General features: G+C 37.2%; 1 protein-coding gene and 1 pseudogene across 4 annotated transcripts; both read left to right on the forward strand.

Annotated features, from left to right (window-relative positions):
- Positions 1–6,065: 6,065 nt before the first annotated feature.
- Positions 6,066–19,131, forward strand: LOC113634339 (annotated as a pseudogene).
- Positions 13,484–19,131, forward strand: LOC113634349 (leukocyte elastase inhibitor-like). Of its 4 annotated transcripts, none has more exons than XM_047801779.1 (8): positions 13,484–13,606; positions 13,879–14,056; positions 16,184–16,258; positions 16,610–16,750; positions 17,118–17,235; positions 17,518–17,660; positions 17,951–18,118; positions 18,548–19,131. In XM_047801779.1, the coding sequence occupies exons 2-8, from the start codon at positions 13,889–13,891 to the stop codon at positions 18,950–18,952; spliced, it is 1,218 nt and encodes a 405-aa protein (XP_047657735.1). In that variant the 5' UTR covers positions 13,484–13,606; positions 13,879–13,888; the 3' UTR covers positions 18,953–19,131. The 4 variants fall into 4 exon arrangements, with proteins under 4 accessions (XP_047657735.1, XP_026989053.2, XP_047657737.1 ...); XM_027133252.2 differs by having other exon boundaries at positions 13,539–13,606; positions 13,940–14,056; XM_047801781.1 differs by lacking the exon at positions 16,184–16,258 and having other exon boundaries at positions 13,539–13,606; positions 13,940–14,056.
- Positions 19,132–21,887: the final 2,756 nt, after the last annotated feature.

Below are 21,887 nucleotides of genomic sequence, written 5' to 3' on the forward strand. Positions count from 1 at the left end.
GAATATGCTGCAAAGAAAGGCAAGTGTCAGTATCTTTTCTTACCTATATTTCATGTTTTTCACTGTCAGATTAAGATTGTCAGGCTCAACATTTCAACCCTGTTGTATGACTAAATGATAGTAAACAACGGTTTAAGAAGAATTAAATAAAAGTTTTGCAAAACATTAAACTTGTATGATGTCATAAATGCCATGTGATGCTACTGTCTTAGCTAAGTATGGAGTTACAGCTACTGTTAGCCAAAAACTTCAACCCCATCACATTCAACCCCGTCACATTTTTTATTATAACAGGGTTGAATCGTTGTGACAGGGTTGAATGTTTAACACTTCTTAGTAGATTACTCAATTGTAGACTTGTTGTATTGTGATGTGAACTGTTAGAAATAATCAATTATGGTATTTTATGTTCAATATTTTCAGACATCCCAATGGCAAAAACAGCAGCAGAAAGGCAGAGACAGTACAGAGCAAGAAGAGATACAGACACAGAGAGAAGGGAAACATATCTCAGGAGTGAGCGTGAAAGGTGGAAAAGAGACACAGAGGCAGGGAAAAAGAAAAAATAAGCGATCTGGGTGACAGAGCTAAACGACATAAGCGAAAGATGTGGAGGGATGCTAAAAAAAGACAGAAGAAGAGGGAAGCTTTGAGGAATAGCGACACCCCTCCACAAAGTCCGGATAATCAAAATCCAGGGCAACCTAGATCTGGGTCCTCAAGGTCAGTTGTAAGGAGTTAATTTAGATTAGATTGTTGAGTGTAAGTTAGTACACTAACAATCTAAGTTTGGAGCAACTTGCTGAGCAGTTCCACACACACCTAAGCAAGTTCAAGAAGCATTCATTCAATATTAGGCAACAGTATGCCTGCTACCGTGAGCTGAGAAAGAGCATGGCTACTGATGAATGTCTAATTCACATAGTACAGTTCTGAAATCCAAGCAGTGCACTTTGAATCATCTCATCAACAGGCGTCACTACATACAGGGATTCTTTTTGTAGGCGGTAGTAAAGAATCGACCTGCTTTAGCACAATATCTCCATCAAAGCACAAAGGCCCAGCAGCTATTTGGGAGCATCTGAACCCTGTATTGGATTATGTGCAGGCAAAACATCCAGAGGTTTCTGTGATACACTTCTTTAGTGATGGGCCTTGTACCCAGTACAAGCAGAAGGGCAATTAAGGCAGGGACATGGAGCATCAGATGGTGTTGGAGCAGCCTTGAGGAGGACTGCTGACATGCTAATAAGCCATGGCCGGGACATCCAAGATGCACATGAGCTCTTCGAGGCCCTTTTGGAGACCAACACCAAATGGAAAGATCTATTGATGTTTGTGATTAATTAATGCTTAATGCTTTTGATTTATTGTTAAATACTTACTAAAATGTTTTTGTTTTTGCCAACTTTAATAAAATACAATTTTACTGAATGTGATGTCATTAATTTTACAGGTAAGAAATCCATGCTATATTGAAATAATGATCATCACTTCAACCCTGTTATCATTTTCAACCCCGTTATGCTGAGTTCAACCCTGTTATTTGATAGTTTTTTAATAATATTTTCGTGATAAGAAGACAAATTAGTTCAATGTTTGTTTTGCTGTGTGCAGAATTTACAGGACAGTCTGAAAAAATATGAAGCCTGATTAGATTCTAATGTTAATGCATATTTTGTGATAAAATATGAAGACCAATGTTAGATAAAGTTTTCATGACTTGATTTGGTATTCAAATGGTGAGTATTTAAAAATAAAATTCTACATGCAATAAATGATATCAAACAAGGGACATCTCATTAAAAAGTTTCTACAAGAATTTGCTTGAAAATCTTTTAAAATCATATTTAAACAGGGTCCAAGTGGTCTGTGACGGGGTTGAACTCCAAAACAACTTTTAGTGAGAAAAAACACTCAATATTGATTAGAATTTCATGCCTGAGGTGGGAAAATGTATTTTCTTAAAAGTTTGACTAATCCACTATCACATGAAATGACCAGAAATATGACTATTTAAGGTATATTTTTAAAAAAAGGTATGACCCAAAAGGCACCCATCTCAGAGAATGACTCAGGCGCCCCCTAGTGACGTCTGGGCAGCATCTTTTATTTAGAAGTAGTGTAGAGCTACTCTGAATATATATATAATATATATTTTTTATTATAATTATATATTAAAAATATGTAGTTTATTTTACTTATTGAAAATATATCATTTAAAGTTCCATTTTACATGATGTTTTCTGCCTTTAATGTTTTATAACAATCTTTTATAACTATTTTAATAAGAAATACTGGGAAATATAGAAGTCAGTATGCAAAGTTTTTTACTTTGTCCATTGTATTTCATCATTAGGCTTATGATGGTTTTATTTTATTTAAATTCTGTTATGCTGCTACTGCAAGAAATATGAAACATCTTAGTGATGTATTTATCATGTGATTTTACTTCTTCTTTTACTTCTACATCTAAACATATAGTTGAATTTACTTATTTTAATGTTGTATAAATGTATTTATGCCACATATATATATATATTCGTATATAACATTTTAATTATATATAACATTCTAGAATGTATAGCATTCTATAACATATGATTTCCTAAAATATATGAAGTATAAACAGAAACACACACTTCATACGACAATTGTCTGAAGTTTACTACATATCATCTTGTGACACCATCAAAAAGGTTTTAACCAACCACAGTTGTTTCTAATCAGTTTGGAACAAGGTCTTATATTGTGGTCTGATATATAGAGAGTTATATCAATATTTAATCCATTTGAGGTGTGGTCTTAAGAGTAAGAAACTGTAAGATCAAATGTTTGCAATCGTTACCAATAAAAAGATAATTTTTGTTTGCTTAGATAAGGCCTTATTTCGAAATACATGGCACCATGTTGGAATCCATTACATTTGCATGACTTTTCCAAACACATGACGTCATTTCCTGGTTTGCCTCCAGACAGGTGGGGCTCAGAAGGGAGGTGGATTGCGGTGGATATAACACACACACACACACACACACACACACACACACGCACGCACGCACACACGCACGCACGCACGCACGCACGCACGCACGCACACACACACACGCACGCACACACGAACACACGCACACACACAATGTAAGGGATTGACAGCCATAGAATGAATGATCAAACTGAAATGATAGATTTCTCCTTCAGATTTTGCAAAATGGAGTCTGTTTGGAGTCATCATAATGTACACACTACCTATAGAACAGACTAACTGTGTCTCACCACGTTATCGACTATTGTTCCGACCACCAAAGACAGATTCACAAATAACCTGCCTGATCTGTCTGGACTTCTTACTGTACCCTCAAACTCAAACGACCTAGATGCAATGACTAACAGCATAGACGCTATATTCACTAGCACATTAGACACTGTTGCCCCAGTCAGATTACAGAAGGTTAGAGATAAAACACTTGCACCATGGTATAACAGTCATACTCACACCCTCAAGAGGGAGACCCGTAACCTCGAACGGAAATGGAGAAAAACTAAATTAGAGGTGTTTAGAATTGCGTATAAGGACAGTATGTCCAGCTACAGACAGGCTCTAAAAGCTGCTAGGGCTGAGCACCTGAGCAAACTCATAGAAAATAACCAGAGCAATCCCAGGTTTTTATTTAGCACAGTGGCTAGTTTAACAAAAAATCAGAAATCTGAACACACTATTCCATTACATTTCAGTAGTGAGGACTTTATGAGATTCTTCACTGATAAAATCGAAAGTATCAGGAATAAAATAGGTGACGCTCAACATATGGGAGCAACCAGTGACACAATCTCATCTAAGGCTTTACACAGCTTTACAAGTACAGGACAGGAAGAGTTAGATAAACTTATTACTACAGCTAAATCAACAACATGTTCACTAGACCCCATCCCAACTAAACTACTGAAAGAAGTGTTACATAAAGCTGGTGAGCCTCTTCTTAATATCATTAAGTCCTCGTTATCTTTAGGTTACGTCCCGAAGTCTTTTAAGTTGGCAGTTATTAGGCCACTCATCAAAAAACCTAACTTAGACCCTAATGAACTATCAAATTACAGACCTATCTCACACCTTCAGTTTATGTCTAAAATACTTGAAAAGGTTGTGTCTGTTCAACTGAGCTCCTTCTTACAGGAGAGCAACATCCCTGAAGAGTTTCAGTCAGGTTTCAGGCCCCATCATAGCACAGAAACTGCACTTGTTAAAGTTACAAACGACTTGTTCTTAGCTTCGGACCAAGACTGTATGTCACTATTAGTTCTACTTGACCTTAGTGCTGCATTCGACACTATAGATCACAACATTCTTCTAGATCGCTTACAATATTACACAGGTATTCATGGTCAGGCTTTAAGCTGGTTTAGATCCTACCTGTCTGACAGATACCATTTTGTAGAATTAAATGGTGAATCCTCCAGTTTACTACCAGTTAATTATGGGGTCCCTCAAGGATCAGTTCTAGGACCTCTGCTTTTCTCTATATACATGCTTCCATTAGGGAATATTATTAGAAGACATGGGATTAGTTTCCATTGTTATGCTGATGACACACAGTTATATATCTCATCAAAACCAGATGAAATAGCCACAGTGTCCAAATTAACTCAGTGCCTTAGAGAGATAAAAGACTGGATGAGCTGCAACTTTCTATTGTTAAACTCCGATAAGACAGAAATACTACTCATAGGTCCAAAAACCAGTGCACATAAACTCTCACAACTTAACTCCCATTTAGAGGGATGTACTGTTACAAGTAGCTCGACAGTGAAAGACCTTGGTGTCATATTAGACAGTAACTTGTCTTTTAAAAATCATATCGCTCATACTACCAAAACAGCCTTCTTCCACCTTAGAAACATTGCCAAGCTGAGAAACATCCTGTCTGTATCTGATGCTGAGAAGCTAGTTCATGCGTTCATGACCTCTAGACTGGACTATTGTAATGCATTATTAGGTGCTTGTCCTGCATCTTTAATAAATAGGTTACAGTTAGTCCAAAATGCAGCTGCCAGAGTTCTCACTAGGACAAGAAAGTATGACCATATAACCCCAATTTTATCATCTCTACACTGGCTACCAGTTAAGTATAGAATTGACTACAAACTGCTGCTACTTACGTACAAGGCTCTTAATGGTTTAGCTCCCATGTATCTAACTAGTCTTCTAACACGTTACAATCCTTCACGCTCTCTGAGATCACAAAACTCAGGACTTTTGGTAGTTCCCAGAATATCTAAGTCTACTAAAGGTGGTAGAGCGTTTTCTTATTTAGCTCCCAAACTTTGGAATAGTCTTCCTGATAGTGTTCGGGGCGCAGACACACTTTCCCAGTTTAGATGTAGATTAAAAACTCATCTCTTTAGTCAGGCGTACACATAATACATCCCATAATATCATGCACTAGTACATCAGACCAGCACATTTTTATGAACAGCAGATATGTTAATCCCTTTTCACTGCTTCTCTCTTTGTACCTATCCCGAGGCATCCAGACACTGTACCAGCTCCCAACGTCCTCTGTGGGACGAAGCCTTTGGACGTCCACTGAGCCGAGGCTGACTCTAAGAATCCTGAGACATCTCCAGTTAGACTCTGTGGCACTCAGGAGATCAGAAGTCCTTGAACCTCACACCAATACAACATTTAACTGACTGTATATTACAATCACACCCCCAGTGTCACCCATATGAGGATGGGTTCCCCCTTGAGTCCGGTTCCTCTCAAGGTTTCTTCCTTTACCAATTTAAGGGAGTTTTTCCTTGCCACTGCTGCCTGAGTCACCTCAGACTTGCTCATAGGGGAATAAATACATACACACTGTGAACTATATACATCTAATAATAATCTAGAATTTTTATTCTGTTAATTCTTATTTCTTTTATTATTCGTTAATTCCTTTATCATTAATTATGTTTACCTTCTGCTCTGTGTTTATGTTCTGTAAAGCTGCTTTGAGACAATGTCTATTGTAAAAAGCGCTATACAAATAAACTTGAATTGAATTGAATTGAATTGAATTGTTTCAATGGCAAACAATTTTGCCCTTCACCTGTTCAGCAAGATTAAGGGAGCCAACAAGGCCACCAATATCTTCTACTCTCCTCTCAGCATCTCTTCTGCACTGGCCATGGTGTCTCTAGGAGCTGCAGGAAACACAGCAACTCAGATGTCTGAGGTCAGAAAAGAAACAATAATAATAATTATCACTAACATAATTATTATATTAACATATATGAGACAATAAATGTCAGTAATAAGGGTGTAAACAAAAATAAGATCATGACTGGTTAGAAAAAAAAAGACAAAAATAAAAAACCCTGGGGAAAATGTGTTTTAAAGACGGTGTGTGTAGTGATATAAATGTAAAGCTAAAGATTGAAGTGGCTAAAAGTTTTTTCAGGGACATAGCACAGTTCCAATCGTTATATGGTTGGATAGCAGGAACAGTTGGCAGTCACAGAAGAAAAAGAGAGAAGGTTTGGATGAGGAAGAGTTAAGTAGAAGTAGAACAAGTAGAACAAGAGACAAGTAGAACAGAGTAAGACTGTTGATGGTTATTGTGGGTATTGTAGTCTAATATTCTTGTATATTGATTTAAACTACCTGTACATTCCCACCTATGACATTTGCAGCATCCTACCTGTATTTTTTGGATGATTTATACTATTCAGCCAGTAAAGGTTGCTGGAATTCTGGACAAAAAAGTCAACAAACAAAATGTAATTTTAAATGAAATGAGGCTGCGCTGCAGGGGGGCACGGTGGCTTAGTGGTTAGCACGTTTGCCTCACACCTCCAGGGTTGGGGGTTCGATTCCCGCCTCCGCCTTGTGTGTGTGGAGTTTGCATGTTCTCCCCGTGCCTCGGGGGTTTCCTACTGGTACTCCGGTTTCCTTCCCCGGTCCAAAGACATGCATGGTAGATTGATTGGCATCTCTGGAAAATTGTCCGTAGTGTGTGTGTCTGAGTGAATGAGAGTGTGTGTGCCCTGTGATGGGTTGGCACTCCGTTCAGGGTGTATCCTGCCTTGATGCCCGATGACGCCTGAGATAGACACAGGCTCCCCGTGACCCGAGAAGTTCGGATAAGGGGTAGAAAATGAGAGAAAGAAGGAGGGGCTGCGCTGCAGATTTACATGCATTTTGTACAGTATCACAGCAGTATGTAATTTACATTATAGAATTTGGCAGTCATTTTGCAGGTTTCCAACTATAATTTGTCCTGTAACGCTTTTTTTTGTATTATTTTTCCCCAACATATCTGATTTAACTACTCCTTTAATAAACAGCCTTTCCTCTACTGGGAATGTGATAAAGCATGTTCAGAACAGGAGATACTCCAGGAACCTGTGCTTTGAAGGCATACCCATTTCATTATCAATATTATTTATTTTAACATTCTTTAGAATTGCGACTCTATTTAGTTGCTTCTTCAGCCCTGCTCCCTTTTGATTTCACAGGATTTAGTTTGTCGACTGTGATTTAAAAAGAAGTAACATAACAGGACGCATGGTGAAAATTGACATTTTCTCTTGAGACAGGTGGAAACTCTCTGCAGAAAACTGTGAGAGAGCGAGGAATGGAAATGCCCAGGCAAATAAAAAGCAAGACTCCTCACACAGAAGTAAATCAGTTTGTTCTTTGGCAAAGCCACCGTTTGTCAGTTTGTTCTTTGGCAAAGCTACTCAGAATGTGCCACCTTCACAGCTCGTAGTAACATATCGAAAGTGTGGTTCACTGTAACATATCGAAAGTGTGGTTCAACTGTTGTAATATGTTCTCAAGGGTTATTGATAGTCATGCAATTTTTGTTAATTACTCAGAGCTCTTTCTGTCACAAGAACAGTATATAGTATGGTAATTGATGGATGTTATTTTACCAGACACTGCAATGCATTGCTTCTTAAGAAAAATGCTTTTTTATGCTTGTGTAGGCAAAGCCACTTGCACAATGTTTAGATCATCATGAACCATTTGTTACTCCACCCTATGTACTTTGTTTTCCTGCAAGCATTTGTATGTCTTTGTCGGTGGTGGGCTGGGTGTCTTTTGCTTCCTTTTCTTCCGCAGACCTGCCCTCTGTTACATCACATCAAAACTAAAAGATGGCAGCCATACGATCTCCTGTTATGCCATGCTCCGCCCACTAACTCAGAAGTTCCAGTTATGGCCCGATATGATGAACACTGTGCAGGTGCAAGTGTCTGTACCATGGTTCAAACTGGAGCAAACCTATGACTGAAGAAGCTCCTCATCATCATGGGCATGGTAGATGCCTTTGACCCGAGCAAGTGTGATTTTTCACGCATGTCTCCTTGCAGTGATCTGGTGCTCTCCAAGGTGGTGCGTAAGTCATTTGTAGGTGTGACTGAGGAAGGCACCGAAGCAGCTGCAGCTACTGCAGTCAGCATGATTACATTTTGTGCAATACTTATATCAGAGCGCTTTGTGGCTGACCATCCCTTCCTCTTTTTCATTCAACACAAACCAACCCGAAGCATTCTCTTCTGTGGCCGCTACAGCTCACCTTAAATTGCTAACTTGCAGATAGCCAGATTGGTTACACTAAATTTTTCCTGTGGGTGAATATAAAGATGACTGTTACAGTTTTTGGACTTTGCTTGTTTTTTTTAAATTTCAGTTAATAATATTAAAAGGAGGATCAAATGTCCCTACTGACTGTTACTAAGACATTTATACTGTTTTCCAATCAAATAATTGTATTAGTGCGTGTGAATTTTGGAGTAAGTAATAAATGTTCAATGTTTAACAGTGTATCATTGGTATTTTCTTATTTACTGTAAAATATAAGATATGATGCACTATATGACTAAAAGTCACCAGACCATCACACCACATTCATATGTACTTTTCTGTAATCCCATTTGAGATTAAGTCCCATTTGCTCTAATAATAACCTCCATACTTCTAGAAAGCCTTTCCAGGAAGGTCAGGTGTCCACATAATTTTGGCCATATAGAATATTATTATTTTATAGGGAACACTGTACTAATACTGGATAGAACCAGTTTGAGATGACATTTGTGTTGTGACATAGTGCATTATCATGCTAAAAGTTAGGGTATTATGGTACAAGATTGTTGCCCTGAAGGGGTGCACATAGTCAGAGATTAATTTTCCTAGTCTTCCACTGTACATTTTTGGTGAGCATGTGTTGACTCATGCTCAGCTTTCTGTTCTTGGCTGACAAAAGTGGAACCTGACATGGTCTTCTGCTCTTGTAGTCCATCTGCCTCTAGATTTGATGTGTTGTTCATTTGGACATACTTTTTTGTTCGTCATAATTGTACAGTGTGGATACTGAGTTACTGTAGCCTTTCTGTCAGCTTAAACCAGTGTGGACAATCTCTGTCAACGTCTCTCATCAACAAGGAGTTTCTGTCTACAGACCTGCTCACTGGGTGTATTTTTCTCTTCATTTCACCATTCTGAGTAAACTCTAGAGACAGCAGTTATGGTATAGTCAGATCCCCATTAAGACCTCACTGGGCCCAAGGGCTATGAGTTACTGCAGGACCCACCACCATCACCTACTGATATTTAGAATAACAGTTGCCAATTCAGTTAAAATATACAATAAAGAAAATGGCTGACTTTAAAAAATTTACTGTATTTTTCATTGCATGAAATCTTTCTTATTTAATACGAAAGTTATTCAGTCAAGGACAGTGAGTGATTTTCCTTGTAATGTTTGTTTAACATTATTGACACAGGGCAACAGCAGCTTTATTAGGCTACATTGACTTTAAAACCTCAAGATCTCAAAGGTCTTGTGATCTTTAAAAGCTATAAACGCTATAGCTTTGCAGTCTAGTCATTCATTCATTTAGGTGTGACTTTGTGTTGTATCTATAGTTACAATATAGTAAAATATCTTCTCTCTCATTATGGATTTGACCTGGCTTAGACCCAGTTAGAATAGTCTGTTATAGTGTTTCACAGACAAACTACATTTATGTAGGTTTAAATACTTTATAAATGTTGGCAATATACTAAATTACATGTTCCCAACTCTGGTCCTGTAATACCTGCTGCTCTGCATATTTTAGTGTTTTTCCTGACACGTCTGATTTAACTAATCATATAATTAACAACACTTTCTCTTTTAAAGTGGGTGTGATGAAGCAGGTAAAATACTAAAATGTGCAGGACAGGAGGTACTCCAGAAACCTGTGCTACAAAGGCATGCCCATTTAATCAGCATTATTTCTTCTGAATTGAGACTCTTATTTAGTTGCTCCCCCAGCTTGGTCACCTTCTTTTGATTGGTAGTAGTAGTAGTAGTAGTAGTAGTAGTAGTAGTAGTAATAATAATAATAATAATAATAATAATAATAATAATAATAATAATAATAATAACAGTATCATCATATATTCTATTTAACTGCACTATAGAAAATGAGTGAATTCTTCTCATGCAGTGTTGCCCCATGAATGTTTTCTCATGCTGAACAATATGTTTGAATTTTAAAATATTGAACTCAAATGCCCATTAAAGATAAGATCAAGAACTTGCTGGCACAAGGAGCACTTGATAATTTGACTAGACTTGTCTTGGTCAATGCCATCTATTTCAAGTGCAACTGGGAGAAGCATTTTATGCTAGAGGAAACAAAGGAGCTTCCTTTCAGGTTAAACAAGGTGGGTACTACATACTGATGAAAATGTGGTCTCTTAACCTTTCCTCTTCTATTTTATGTCCTCTATTGTGCAGTTGTATGCAGTTCTATCTTTTGTCCTCCTCTATACTTGTCCTCTCCTGTTCACTTCCTCTCCTGTGGAAGTAAAAATGCTACAGTTAAAAATCACAGCATGTCAAAACACTGTTGATCTGTCATGCACATTTGTGAATTGTGCTATCCCCTCTCTTTTATTCAGATTAATGCTAAAGAATGTACTTTAACGTGTTTCGTATTTGATTACATGCAGAAAGCAACTAAACCAGTGCCAATGATGAATCAGAAGGCAAGGTTTCCCCTGGAATTTATTCCTGAGATGCAGTGTAAGATTCTTGAAATGCCGTATGTGGGCCAGGAGCTGAGCATGCTAATTATGCTACCTATTGAGATTGAAGATGATAACACTGGCCTTGAGAAGGTAAATACTAAATTGCAATATTTTGTAAATCTATTTAATATCTCTCTCTCTCTCTCTCTCTCTCTCTCTCTCTCTCTCTCTCTCTCTCTTTATATATATATATATATATATATATATATATATATATATATATATATATATATATATATATATATATATATATATATAAAGAGAGAGAGAGAGATATATATATAAATGCCCATTAAAGATAAGATCAAGAACTGGGCATTTATATATATATATATATATATATATATATATATATATATATATATATATATATATATATATATATATATATATATAGCATAATTAGCATGCTCAGCTCCTGGCCCACATACGGCATTTCAAGAATCTTACACTGCATCTCAGGAATAAATGCCTGGGGAAACTTTGCAATCTGATTCATCATTGGCACTGGTTTAGTTGCTTTCTGCATGTAATCAAATACGAAACACATTAAAGTACATTCTTTAGCATTAATCTGAATAAAAGAGAGGGAATAGCACAATTCACAAATGTGCATGACAGATCAACAGTGTTTTGACATGCTGTGATTTTTAACTGTAGCATTTTTACTTCCACAGGAGAGGAAGTGAACAGGAGAGGACAAGTACACAGAGGAGGACAAAAGATAGAACTGCATACAACTGCATAATAGAGGACGTAAAATAGAAGAGGAAAGGTTAAGAGACCACATTTTCATCAGTATGTAGTACCCACCTTGTTTAACCTGAAAGGAAGCTCCTTTGTTTCCTCTAGCATAAAATGCTTCTCCCAGTTGCACTTGAAATAGATGGCATTGACCAAGACAAGTCTAGTCAAATTATCAAGTGCTCCTTGTGCCAGCAAGTTCTTGATCTTATCTTTAATGGGCATTTGAGTTCAATATTTTAAAATTCAAACATATTGTTCAGCATGAGAAAACATTCATGGGGCAACACTGCATGAGAAGAATTCACTCATTTTCTATAGTGCAGTTAAATAGAATATATGATGATACTGTTATTATTATTATTATTATTATTATTATTATTATTATTATTATTATTATTATTATTATTATTATTATTATTATTATTATTACTACTACTACTACTACTAGCAGTAGTGGATTTTCTGACATTTTATGTGCATTTAAAAAGGTTTAAAGTACTAACCTTTTGTTTGTTTCTCCACTCAGTTATTAATTTTGACACGTGAAGGTTAAAAATTTTTTTGTGTTGTTCATTTGGACATACTTTTTTGTTCGGATCCACATTAAGACCTCACTGGGCCCAAGGGCTATGAGTTACTGCAGGACCCACCACCACCACCACCACCACCTACAGATATTTAGAATAACAGTTGCCAATTCAGTTAAAATATACAATAAAGAAAATGGCTGACTTTAAAAAATTTGCTGTATTTTTCATTGTATGAAATCTTTCTTACTTAATACGAAAGTTATTCAGTCAAGGACAGTGAGTGATTTTCCTTGTAATGTTTGTTTAACATTATTGACACAGGGCAACAGCAGCTTTATTAGGCTACATTGACTTTAAAACCTCAAGATCACATGCCCATCCCTTATGTGAATATATAGTTTGTTCAAATGCAAAAAGCAATACACCTGCATCAAGTAAATAAACAAAGTAACCTAAAACTGGTGGGGATAATGATGAAGCTGTGTTTTTATCCACCGTCACGTTCCCGGCCCCGGTTTACTACCAGTTCAACTTCCACTCCATCATCAACTTTAGTAAAATAACCTGGTAACTCATGTTTCCTCTGTTGTTTTTCTTTAATTTTTCACACTTACAGTAAAAACATTTGATATGTAGGTATGACATTTATACCTATCGAAGACTTCCTCATGTGTGATCATTTCCAGATTAGACTAGAAGGAAATAAAGACTGAAGAGGGATGGGTGGATGTGAGCCCCAGGTTTCGGCATCACCTGGCCCTGTTTTTAATGCCGCCCTGGGTACAGTTATACAGTACTGAAACCAGTTCATCTGGCACCGACAATCATACCACGATAAAAATCATTTTTGGATGTTGGATGTGAACATTATCCAAAATTTCAACCCCATATCTAGACAGGTGTTCCTTATACAGTGCTCAGTGAGCGTGTACTTATGTACTATTATCACTTCACCAAACTAAAACATACAAATTCATATCACAGAACCTGATCAAAACTACTGCAAGGCACAGGTTACTTTTTTATTTCCCTATCTGAAGGTAGCTAAAAAAAAGTTTACACACTACATGTAATGCACCATATTTGAATTCATCACAGTTGCATGACTTTTCCAAACACATGACGTCATTTCCTGGTTTGCCTCCAGAGAGGTGGGGCACTGATATATTACATATAATCGTGCGCACACACGCACACACGCACACCCCCTGAGGAACACTGCGTTTGATCAGACACTTGGTTCCTTGACAGTGCAGGAGCAGAAGTAAGTGTTCCAAAATATTCTGAGTATTTTGCAGTCTGAATGTTATCTTACTGTAGTTGTCAGAAGACGGACGATCACACATGCTGTAGTTACTAAGTAAGGGTCAGAACTTAGGTTTAAGTTTCTGTGAACTATTTGAGTAAACTTCACTTTCACGTGTTTTATTAGCTTAAGCACATTAAAGTCGCTATTTTGAATGGAGTCTCAAATACGGAATACATAATATGACTCTTGGTCAGCTTGCTATTTAAAATGATATATTTCTTGTACAGGTTTTGCAAAATGGAGTTAGTTTCAATGGCAAACAACAATTTTGCCCTTCACCTGTTCAAGAAGATCAAGGAAGACAACAAGACCACCAATATCTTCTACTCTCCTCTCAGCATCTCTTCTGCACTGGCCATGGTGTCTCTAGGAGCTGCAGGAAACACAGCAACTCAGATGTCTGAGGTCAGAACAGAAATAATAATCACCGAAAATAACAATCATATTAATATACATAAGGCAATAAATGTCATTAATAAGTAAGTAAACAAGGGTCAAAGAGTAAGACTTGATGGGTATTTTTCTCTAATATTCTTTTATGTATGTTTTTATTTATTTTATTTATACCTGTACATTTCCACCATTCACAATATTTTACAAACAAATATTCCATACATTTATTATCTTTATTGATCTTTATTTTTTTCACCTTAAACAGTTTAACTATGTTTTCTGTCTTGCATAAGAAGTCTGTTTTTTGTTTTTTTTAAGGAGTTACTGTAGGTCTCATTTACATGTGAATTGTTTATGAATCAAACCTGTTGGTTTGCATATGTAGAGATTTGTGACTGTTCAAACATGATAAATCATGGAGACTGAATGCAAGCATTGTTACGTTGCAGCATATTAATCGATTATAAACCATCCACAACTAGACCTACTTTAAAAAAACTTTGTCAGTTTATAGATCTTTGTAGACTTGCATGTTTCCACATTTATTTACTGCTAAGATGACTGTCTTTAGATATACTGTTATCTTGAGATACACTCAGCTGCACAAGCCCATATTACCTAGACTTAATCACATTGTATTCAGCTGTGAGTGGAATTGTTGCAAAATCCTAGTGATCTCAAAGGTCTTGTGATCTTTAAAATGACTACACGCTATAGCTTTGTAGTCTAGTCATTCATTCATTTAGGTGTGACTTTGTGTTGTATCTATAGTTACTCTGTTGCTGTCAGCCCTAAAATATCTTGATTTGACCTGGCTCAGACCCAGTTAGAATAGTCTGTTATAGTGTTTCACAGACAAACTACATTTATGTAGGTTTAAATACTTTATAAATTTTGGCAATATACTAAATTACATGTTCCCAACCCTGGTCCTGTAATACCTGCTGCTCTGCATATTTTAGTGTTTTTCCCGACACGTCTGATTTAACTAATCATATAATTAACAACACTTTCTCTTTTAAAGTGGGTGTGATGAAGCAGGTAAAATACTAAAATGTGCAGGACAGGAGGTACTCCAGAAACCTGTGCTACAAAGGCATGCCCATTTAATCAGCATTATTTCTTCTGAATTGAGACTCTTATTTAGTTGCTCCCCCAGCTTGGTCACCTTCTTTTGATTTGGCTGGATTTAATTTGTTTACTGTAATTATAATGAAGGAACATTTACATTTACAGCCTTTGGCAGATGCCCTTATCCAGAGAGACAGCCTTATACAGCCTTTAGATACCATGAGCTAAAAAACACAAAGTTTTTTTTTTTTTTTTTACACACATACAACAAACGGGAAAAAAGTGCAAGTTCAAGTATTTCATAAAGAAATAGGTCTTCAGCCACCATTTGAAGATTTGAAGCCAGTGTCTCAGCTGTCCACACCCCTAGGGGAAGTTCATTCCAACACCTCAGTGCCAAAACAGAAAAGAGTCTTGTATAACTACCTCTTACCCTGAGAGATAGTGGGACCAGTCAAGCAGTGCTGGTAGAACTGAGGGTATTTTTTTATTTTTATTTTTTTTCATTTCCATCATTTAGCAGAATATTGCAGGACCCACTCAAGGTGAGTGTGATGAATATGGTGGAAATTCACCCATATGGTATGTTAAAATGATACATGAATATAACATTTCTCCATTTCTTGACCCTTTGCAGCAGTTTGTAGGAACAAGTGATTGCAGTTATGCAAATTACAAGCAAGACTTTTCACACAGCAGTGAATCAGATTTTTCTTCGGGCCTTGGAAAAGTTTCCCAGAATGTGCCACTGTTACAGCTTGTAGCTATATATTGCAAGTGATTACTCAGAACCCTTTCTGTCACAAGAACAGTGTACAGTATAGTAGTTGATAGATGATATGTTGCAAGCCACTCCTTAGTTGCAATGCATCATAAGTTTGCTTGTTCATACAAGCCCATTTGCGCAATGCTTAGATCATCATGAACCATGGGTAGTGTGTTTGGGAAAGTGTTGCACAAATACTATTAATGCTCAGAAAAACACCAGATGGATGCAGTGAAAAGGTTTTTGCAATTCTAATGACTAATATGTTGCTGTAGGTCTTGTGCTTCAAAAAGTTGCTGTAGGTCTTGTGCTTCAACAAAGCAGGGAAGTCTGCACAACAAACTCAGAAGTTCCAGTTACCAGCGGCTTTACAAAAGGTTATTGGTTGCAAATACTCAGTTGGGTCACTAACATCCATGGGGAAAAGCCACAATTCTGGCAATAACATTGGTGATGGTGGTTCATGGCGTACATATAAGTGCTTATCCTTGGTGGCAGATAACCGGGATCCAGTGCTGCCCTGCTTTCTTCGCATTCGTACTACACAGCTTACATAATAAAAATGTGTCACGCATATGAACAACAGTTTTAACTTGTTTGCTTATTTACTCATGATTTATTGTCACTCCAAAATGGAGAACTCTCAGGATGGTGTTCATCTTCACTTACAAAGATTATGTATTACCAAAGATGGTGATTTGAATTATATCTTCTTCCACAATACCCAGACTCTTCACCACCACTCAGCCAATGATGATATCCATGTCAGCTTCAACAAACTGATGAGTGAACTGAACAAAGCAGGAACTCCATATACCCTCAGCCTGGCCAATAGGCTTTATGGAGAGCAGACCTACCAATTTGTGGAGGTGAGATGTCTGATTACAAAATGACCTATATACACTATGATTTAGATCTTTGCTAATGCAAAATAGTAGCCTTACATAAAAAATAAAAATAAATTCATATGTATGATTAGAATTATTATAGTGAAGATAAAGGAGACAAGTCAATCAGTCAAAGAAGAAATGGCAGAAGTTGAATATATATGTAAATTATGCTACTTATGTAATGCCTTTAACAACTGCCCAGCACTCAATAGCAACTATAGAAAAATAATCAGATTGTCCCATAATTTACATTACTGTTGGCACAAAGCTCAGTTGAATTTATTCTACAGCAATTCAAAACAACAAAATACATGTACATTTCAAATTGCTTTTTTTTTTAAAACAGAAATTTCTGAGTGACACAAAAACACACTACAATGCAGAGCTGGAAAGTGTTGACTTTAAATCTAATTTTGAAGCTTCACGTGTCAAAATTAATAACTGGGTGGAGAAACAAACAAAAGGTTAGTACTTTAAACCTTTTTAAATGCACATAAAATGTCAGAAAAAACACTACTGCTAGTAGTAGTAGTAGTAGTAGTAGTAGTAATAATAATAATAATAATAATAATAATAATAATAATAATAATAATAATAATAATAATAACAGTATCATCATATATTCTATTTAACTGCACTATAGAAAATGAGTGAATTCTTCTCATGCAGTGTTGCCCCATGAATGTTTTCTCATGCTGAACAATATGTTTGAATTTTAAAATATTGAACTCAAATGCCCATTAAAGATAAGATCAAGAACTTGCTGGTACCAGGAGCACTTGATCATTTGACTAGACTTGTCTTGGTCAATGCCATCTATTTCAAGTGCAACTGGGAGATGCAGTTTATGCTAGAGGAAACAAAGGAGCTTCCTTTCAGGTTAAACAAGGTGGGTACTACATACTGATAAAAATGTGGTCTCTTAACCTTTCCTCTTCTATTTTATGTCCTCTATTGTGCAGTTGTATGCAGTTCTATCTTCTGTCCTCCTCTGTGTACTTGTCCTCTCTTGTTCACTTCCTCTCCTGTGGAAGTAAAAATGCTACAGTTAAAAATCACAGCATGTCAAAACACTGTTGATCTGTCATGCACATTTGTGAATTGTGCTTTTCCCTCTCTTTTATTCAGATTAATGCTAAAGAATGTACTTTAATGTGTTTCATATTTGATTAAATGCAGATAGAAACTAAACCAGTGCCAATGATGAATCAGGAGGCATGCTTTCCCCTTGCATTTATTCCTGAGATGCAGTGTAAGATTCTTGAAATGCCGTATGTGGGCCAGGAGCTCAGCATGCTAATTATGCTACCTATTGAGATTGAAGATGATACCACTGGCCTTGAGAAGGTAAATACTAAATTGTAATTCTTTGTAAATCTCTCTCTCTCTCTCTCTCTCTCTCTCTCTCTCTCTCTCTCTCTCTCTCTCTCTCTCTGTATATATATATATATATATATATATATATATATATATATATATATATATATATATATATATATATATATATCTGTAAAATATATAAGTGCCTGTGTGTGTATAAATATACTAGTGTCTGTAAAATATTTTAGCGTCTGTGTGTGTAAATATATTAGTGTCTGTAAAATATTTTAGCATCTGTGTGTGTAAATATATTAGTGGCTGTATAATATATTAGTGTCTGTGTGTGTGTGTAAATATATTAGTGTCTGTATAATATATTAGCGTCTGTGTGTGTGTGTAAATATATTAGTGTCTGTATAATATATTAGTGTCTGTGTGTGTGTAAATATATTTCAGCTAGAGAAACATCTCACCTATGAGAAGTTCATGGAGTGGACACGGCCCGATATGATGAACACTGTGCAGGTGCAAGTGTCTGTACCACGATTCAAACTGGAGCAAGCCTATGACCTGAAGAAGCTCCTCATGAGCATGGGCATGGTAGATGCCTTTGACCCCAGCAAGTGTGATTTTTCACGCATGTCTCCTTGCAGTGATCTGGTGCTCTCCAAGGTGGTGCATAAGTCATTTGTAGACGTGACCGAGGAAGGCACCGAAGCAGCTGCAGCTACTGCAGCCACCATGGTTAATTGTGCAATATTTATATCAGAGCGCTTTGTGGCTGACCATCCCTTCCTCTTTTTCATTCAACACAAACCAACCCGAAGCATTCTCTTCTGTGGCCGCTACAGCTCACCTTAAATTGCTAACTTGCAGATAGCCAGATTGTTTTTTTTAAAATTTCAGTTAATAATATTAAAAGGAGGATCAAATGTCCATACTGACTGTTATTAAGACATTTATACTGTTTTTCAATCAAATAATTGTATTAGTGCGTGTGAATTTTGGAGAAAGTAATAAATGTTCAATGTTTAACAGTGTATCATTGGTATTTTCTTATTTATTGTAAAATATAAGATATGATGCACTATATGACCAAAAGTCACCAGACCATCACACCACATTCATATGTACTTTTCTGTAATCCCATTTGAGTTTAAGTCCCATTTGCTCTAATAATAACCTCCATACTTCTAGAAAGCCTTTCCAGGAAGGTCAGGTGTCCACATAATTTTGGCCATATAGAATATTATTATTTTATAGGGAACACTGTACTAATACTGGATAGAACCAGTTTGAGATGACATTTGTGTTGTGACATAGTGCATTATCATGCTAGAAGTTAGGGTATTATGGTTCAAGATTGTTGCCCTGAAGGGGTGCACATAGTCAGAGATTAATTTTCCTAGTCTTCCACTGTACATTTTTGGTTAGCATGTGTTGACTCTTGCTCAGCTTTCTGTTCTTGGCTGACAAAAGTGGAACCTGACATGGTCTTCTGCTCTTGTAGTCCATCTACCTCTAGATTTGATGTGTTGTGCATTCAGACATACTTTTTTGTTCATCATAATTGTACAGTGTGGATACTGAGTTACTGTAGCCTTTCTGTCAGCTTAAACCAGTGTGGACAATCTCTGTCAACGTCTCTCATCAACAAGGAGTTTCTGTCTACAGACCTGCTCACTGGGTGTTTTTTCTCTTCATTTCACCATTCTGAGTAAACTCTAGAGACAGCAGTTATGGTATAGTCAGATCCCCATTAAGACCTCACTGGGCCCAAGGGCTATGAGTTACTGCAGGACCCACCACCATCACCTACAGATATTTAGAATAACAGTTGCCAATTCAGTTAAAATATACAATAAAGAAAATGGCTGACTTTAAAAAATTTACTGTATTTTTCATTGTATGAAATCTTTCTTATTTAATACGAAAGTTATTCAGTCAAGGACAGTGAGTGATTTTCCTTGTAATGTTTGTTTAACATTATTGACACAGGGCAACAACAGCTTTATTAGGCATTGACTTTAAAACCTCAAGATCACATGCCCATCCCTTATGCGAATATATGGTTTGTTCAAGTGCAACAAAGCAATACACCTGCATCAAGTAAATAAACAAAGTAGCCTAAAATTGGTGGGGATAATGATGAAGCTGTGTTTTTATCCACCGTCACGTTCCCGGCCCGGTTTACTACCAGTTCAACTTCCACTCCATCATCAACTTTAGTAAAATAACCTGGTAACTCATGTTTCCTCTGTTGTTTTTCTTTAATTTTTCACACTTACAGTAAAAAACATTTGATATGTAGGTATGACATTTATACCTATCAAAGACTTCCTCATGTGTGATCATTTTCAGATTAGACTAGAAGGAAATAAAGACTGAAGAGTGATGGGTGGATGTGAGCCCCAGGGTTTCGGCATCACCTGGCCCTGTTGTTAATGCCGCCCTGGGTACAGTTATCAGGGCTGTCAAGTATCACGCATTTTGGTCTTTTCTCACGCTCCCCCGCCACACATTGTATTTCTCACGCAGAAAGCTTTTTGACTATTTATTATATATTTAATAAGCCGCAGAGCCCAAAATCTATCAGTCCGCACCGCATGGAACCGGGCAGAAATCAAGCGCATCTCAGTTCTTAGTCGAGCCTGACACTTATCAGCCAATCAAAAAAAAGAGGCTACACAATAGCCAATCAGAAAATAGCACTATATGGGTGAGATTTAACGCAACAACCAATGAAAAAAAAACATTCATTAGAGAGGGTATTTTCGATGGTCGGTTTGAACAAAACCTCAACAGGAAACAGCTTGTCTCTGGACAACAGCTTGTCCTCAATCATGACACTAAAAATGTCTGGGCTTGAGCAGAACTGTTTTATATCTACCCTCCTCTGTTGTGGAAGTCTCAAACAGTGGTGGTAGGCGGGCTCTGGAATTGTCAGTCTGCTGTAAAGAAAGCTGATTTTATCTCTGCTTTAACTTCCCATTACTCCTTTGATTTCCTTGCGCTAACAGAGACCTGGATATCCCCACAGAACACTGCTACACCAGCTGCTTTATCCTCTGCCTATGCTTTCTCTCACTCACCACGAGAAACAGGCAGGGGTGGTGGTACAGATTTATTGTTGTCAAAGAAATGGTGCTTTACACCTCTCCTTTTCATTTAACCATCTCTTCTTTTGAATTCCATGCCATTTCAGTTACCTCTTCAATCAACCTTGTTATCATTGTTGTCTACCGCCCTCCTGGTCCCCTAGGAGACTTCCTGGAAGAAATGGACTCACTGCTTAGTGCTTTCCCTTTCGATAGCTCCCCCCTGACGGTGCTTGGTGACTTCAACCTCCCCTCTGACAAGCTACATTCTTCTTCCCTCCTGTCTCTTCTCGACTCATTCTCCCTCACACTCAACAGCTACATCCCCGAACACAAAGGAGGCAATGTCCTGGACCTGGTTTTCACCTGTCCTTCTCCAGCTACAGACGTGACTGCTACCCCTCTACATGTCTCTTATCATCACCTGGTATCCTTCACCATCACTCTACCTATCCTACCTAAAACTACCTCTCACCCCTCGCTCTTACCCGCCATTCACTCTGTCTCCCCTGTAGCTTCTGGCACTCTTTCTTCCCTTCCTGATCCTGAGTCTTTTTCCTCACTACCCTTGGACTCAGCCACAGATACTTTCCTCTCATCGCTTTCCTCAACTATGGACTTCCTCTGCCCTATGTTCACTAAACCCAAGAAAACTTCTTGTTCTGCTCCTTGGCTTTCAGATGTGCTGTGCAACAATC

This window comes from Tachysurus fulvidraco, chromosome 16 (assembly GCF_022655615.1).
Source record: "Tachysurus fulvidraco isolate hzauxx_2018 chromosome 16, HZAU_PFXX_2.0, whole genome shotgun sequence".
Classification (NCBI taxonomy): domain Eukaryota; kingdom Metazoa; phylum Chordata; class Actinopteri; order Siluriformes; family Bagridae; genus Tachysurus; species Tachysurus fulvidraco.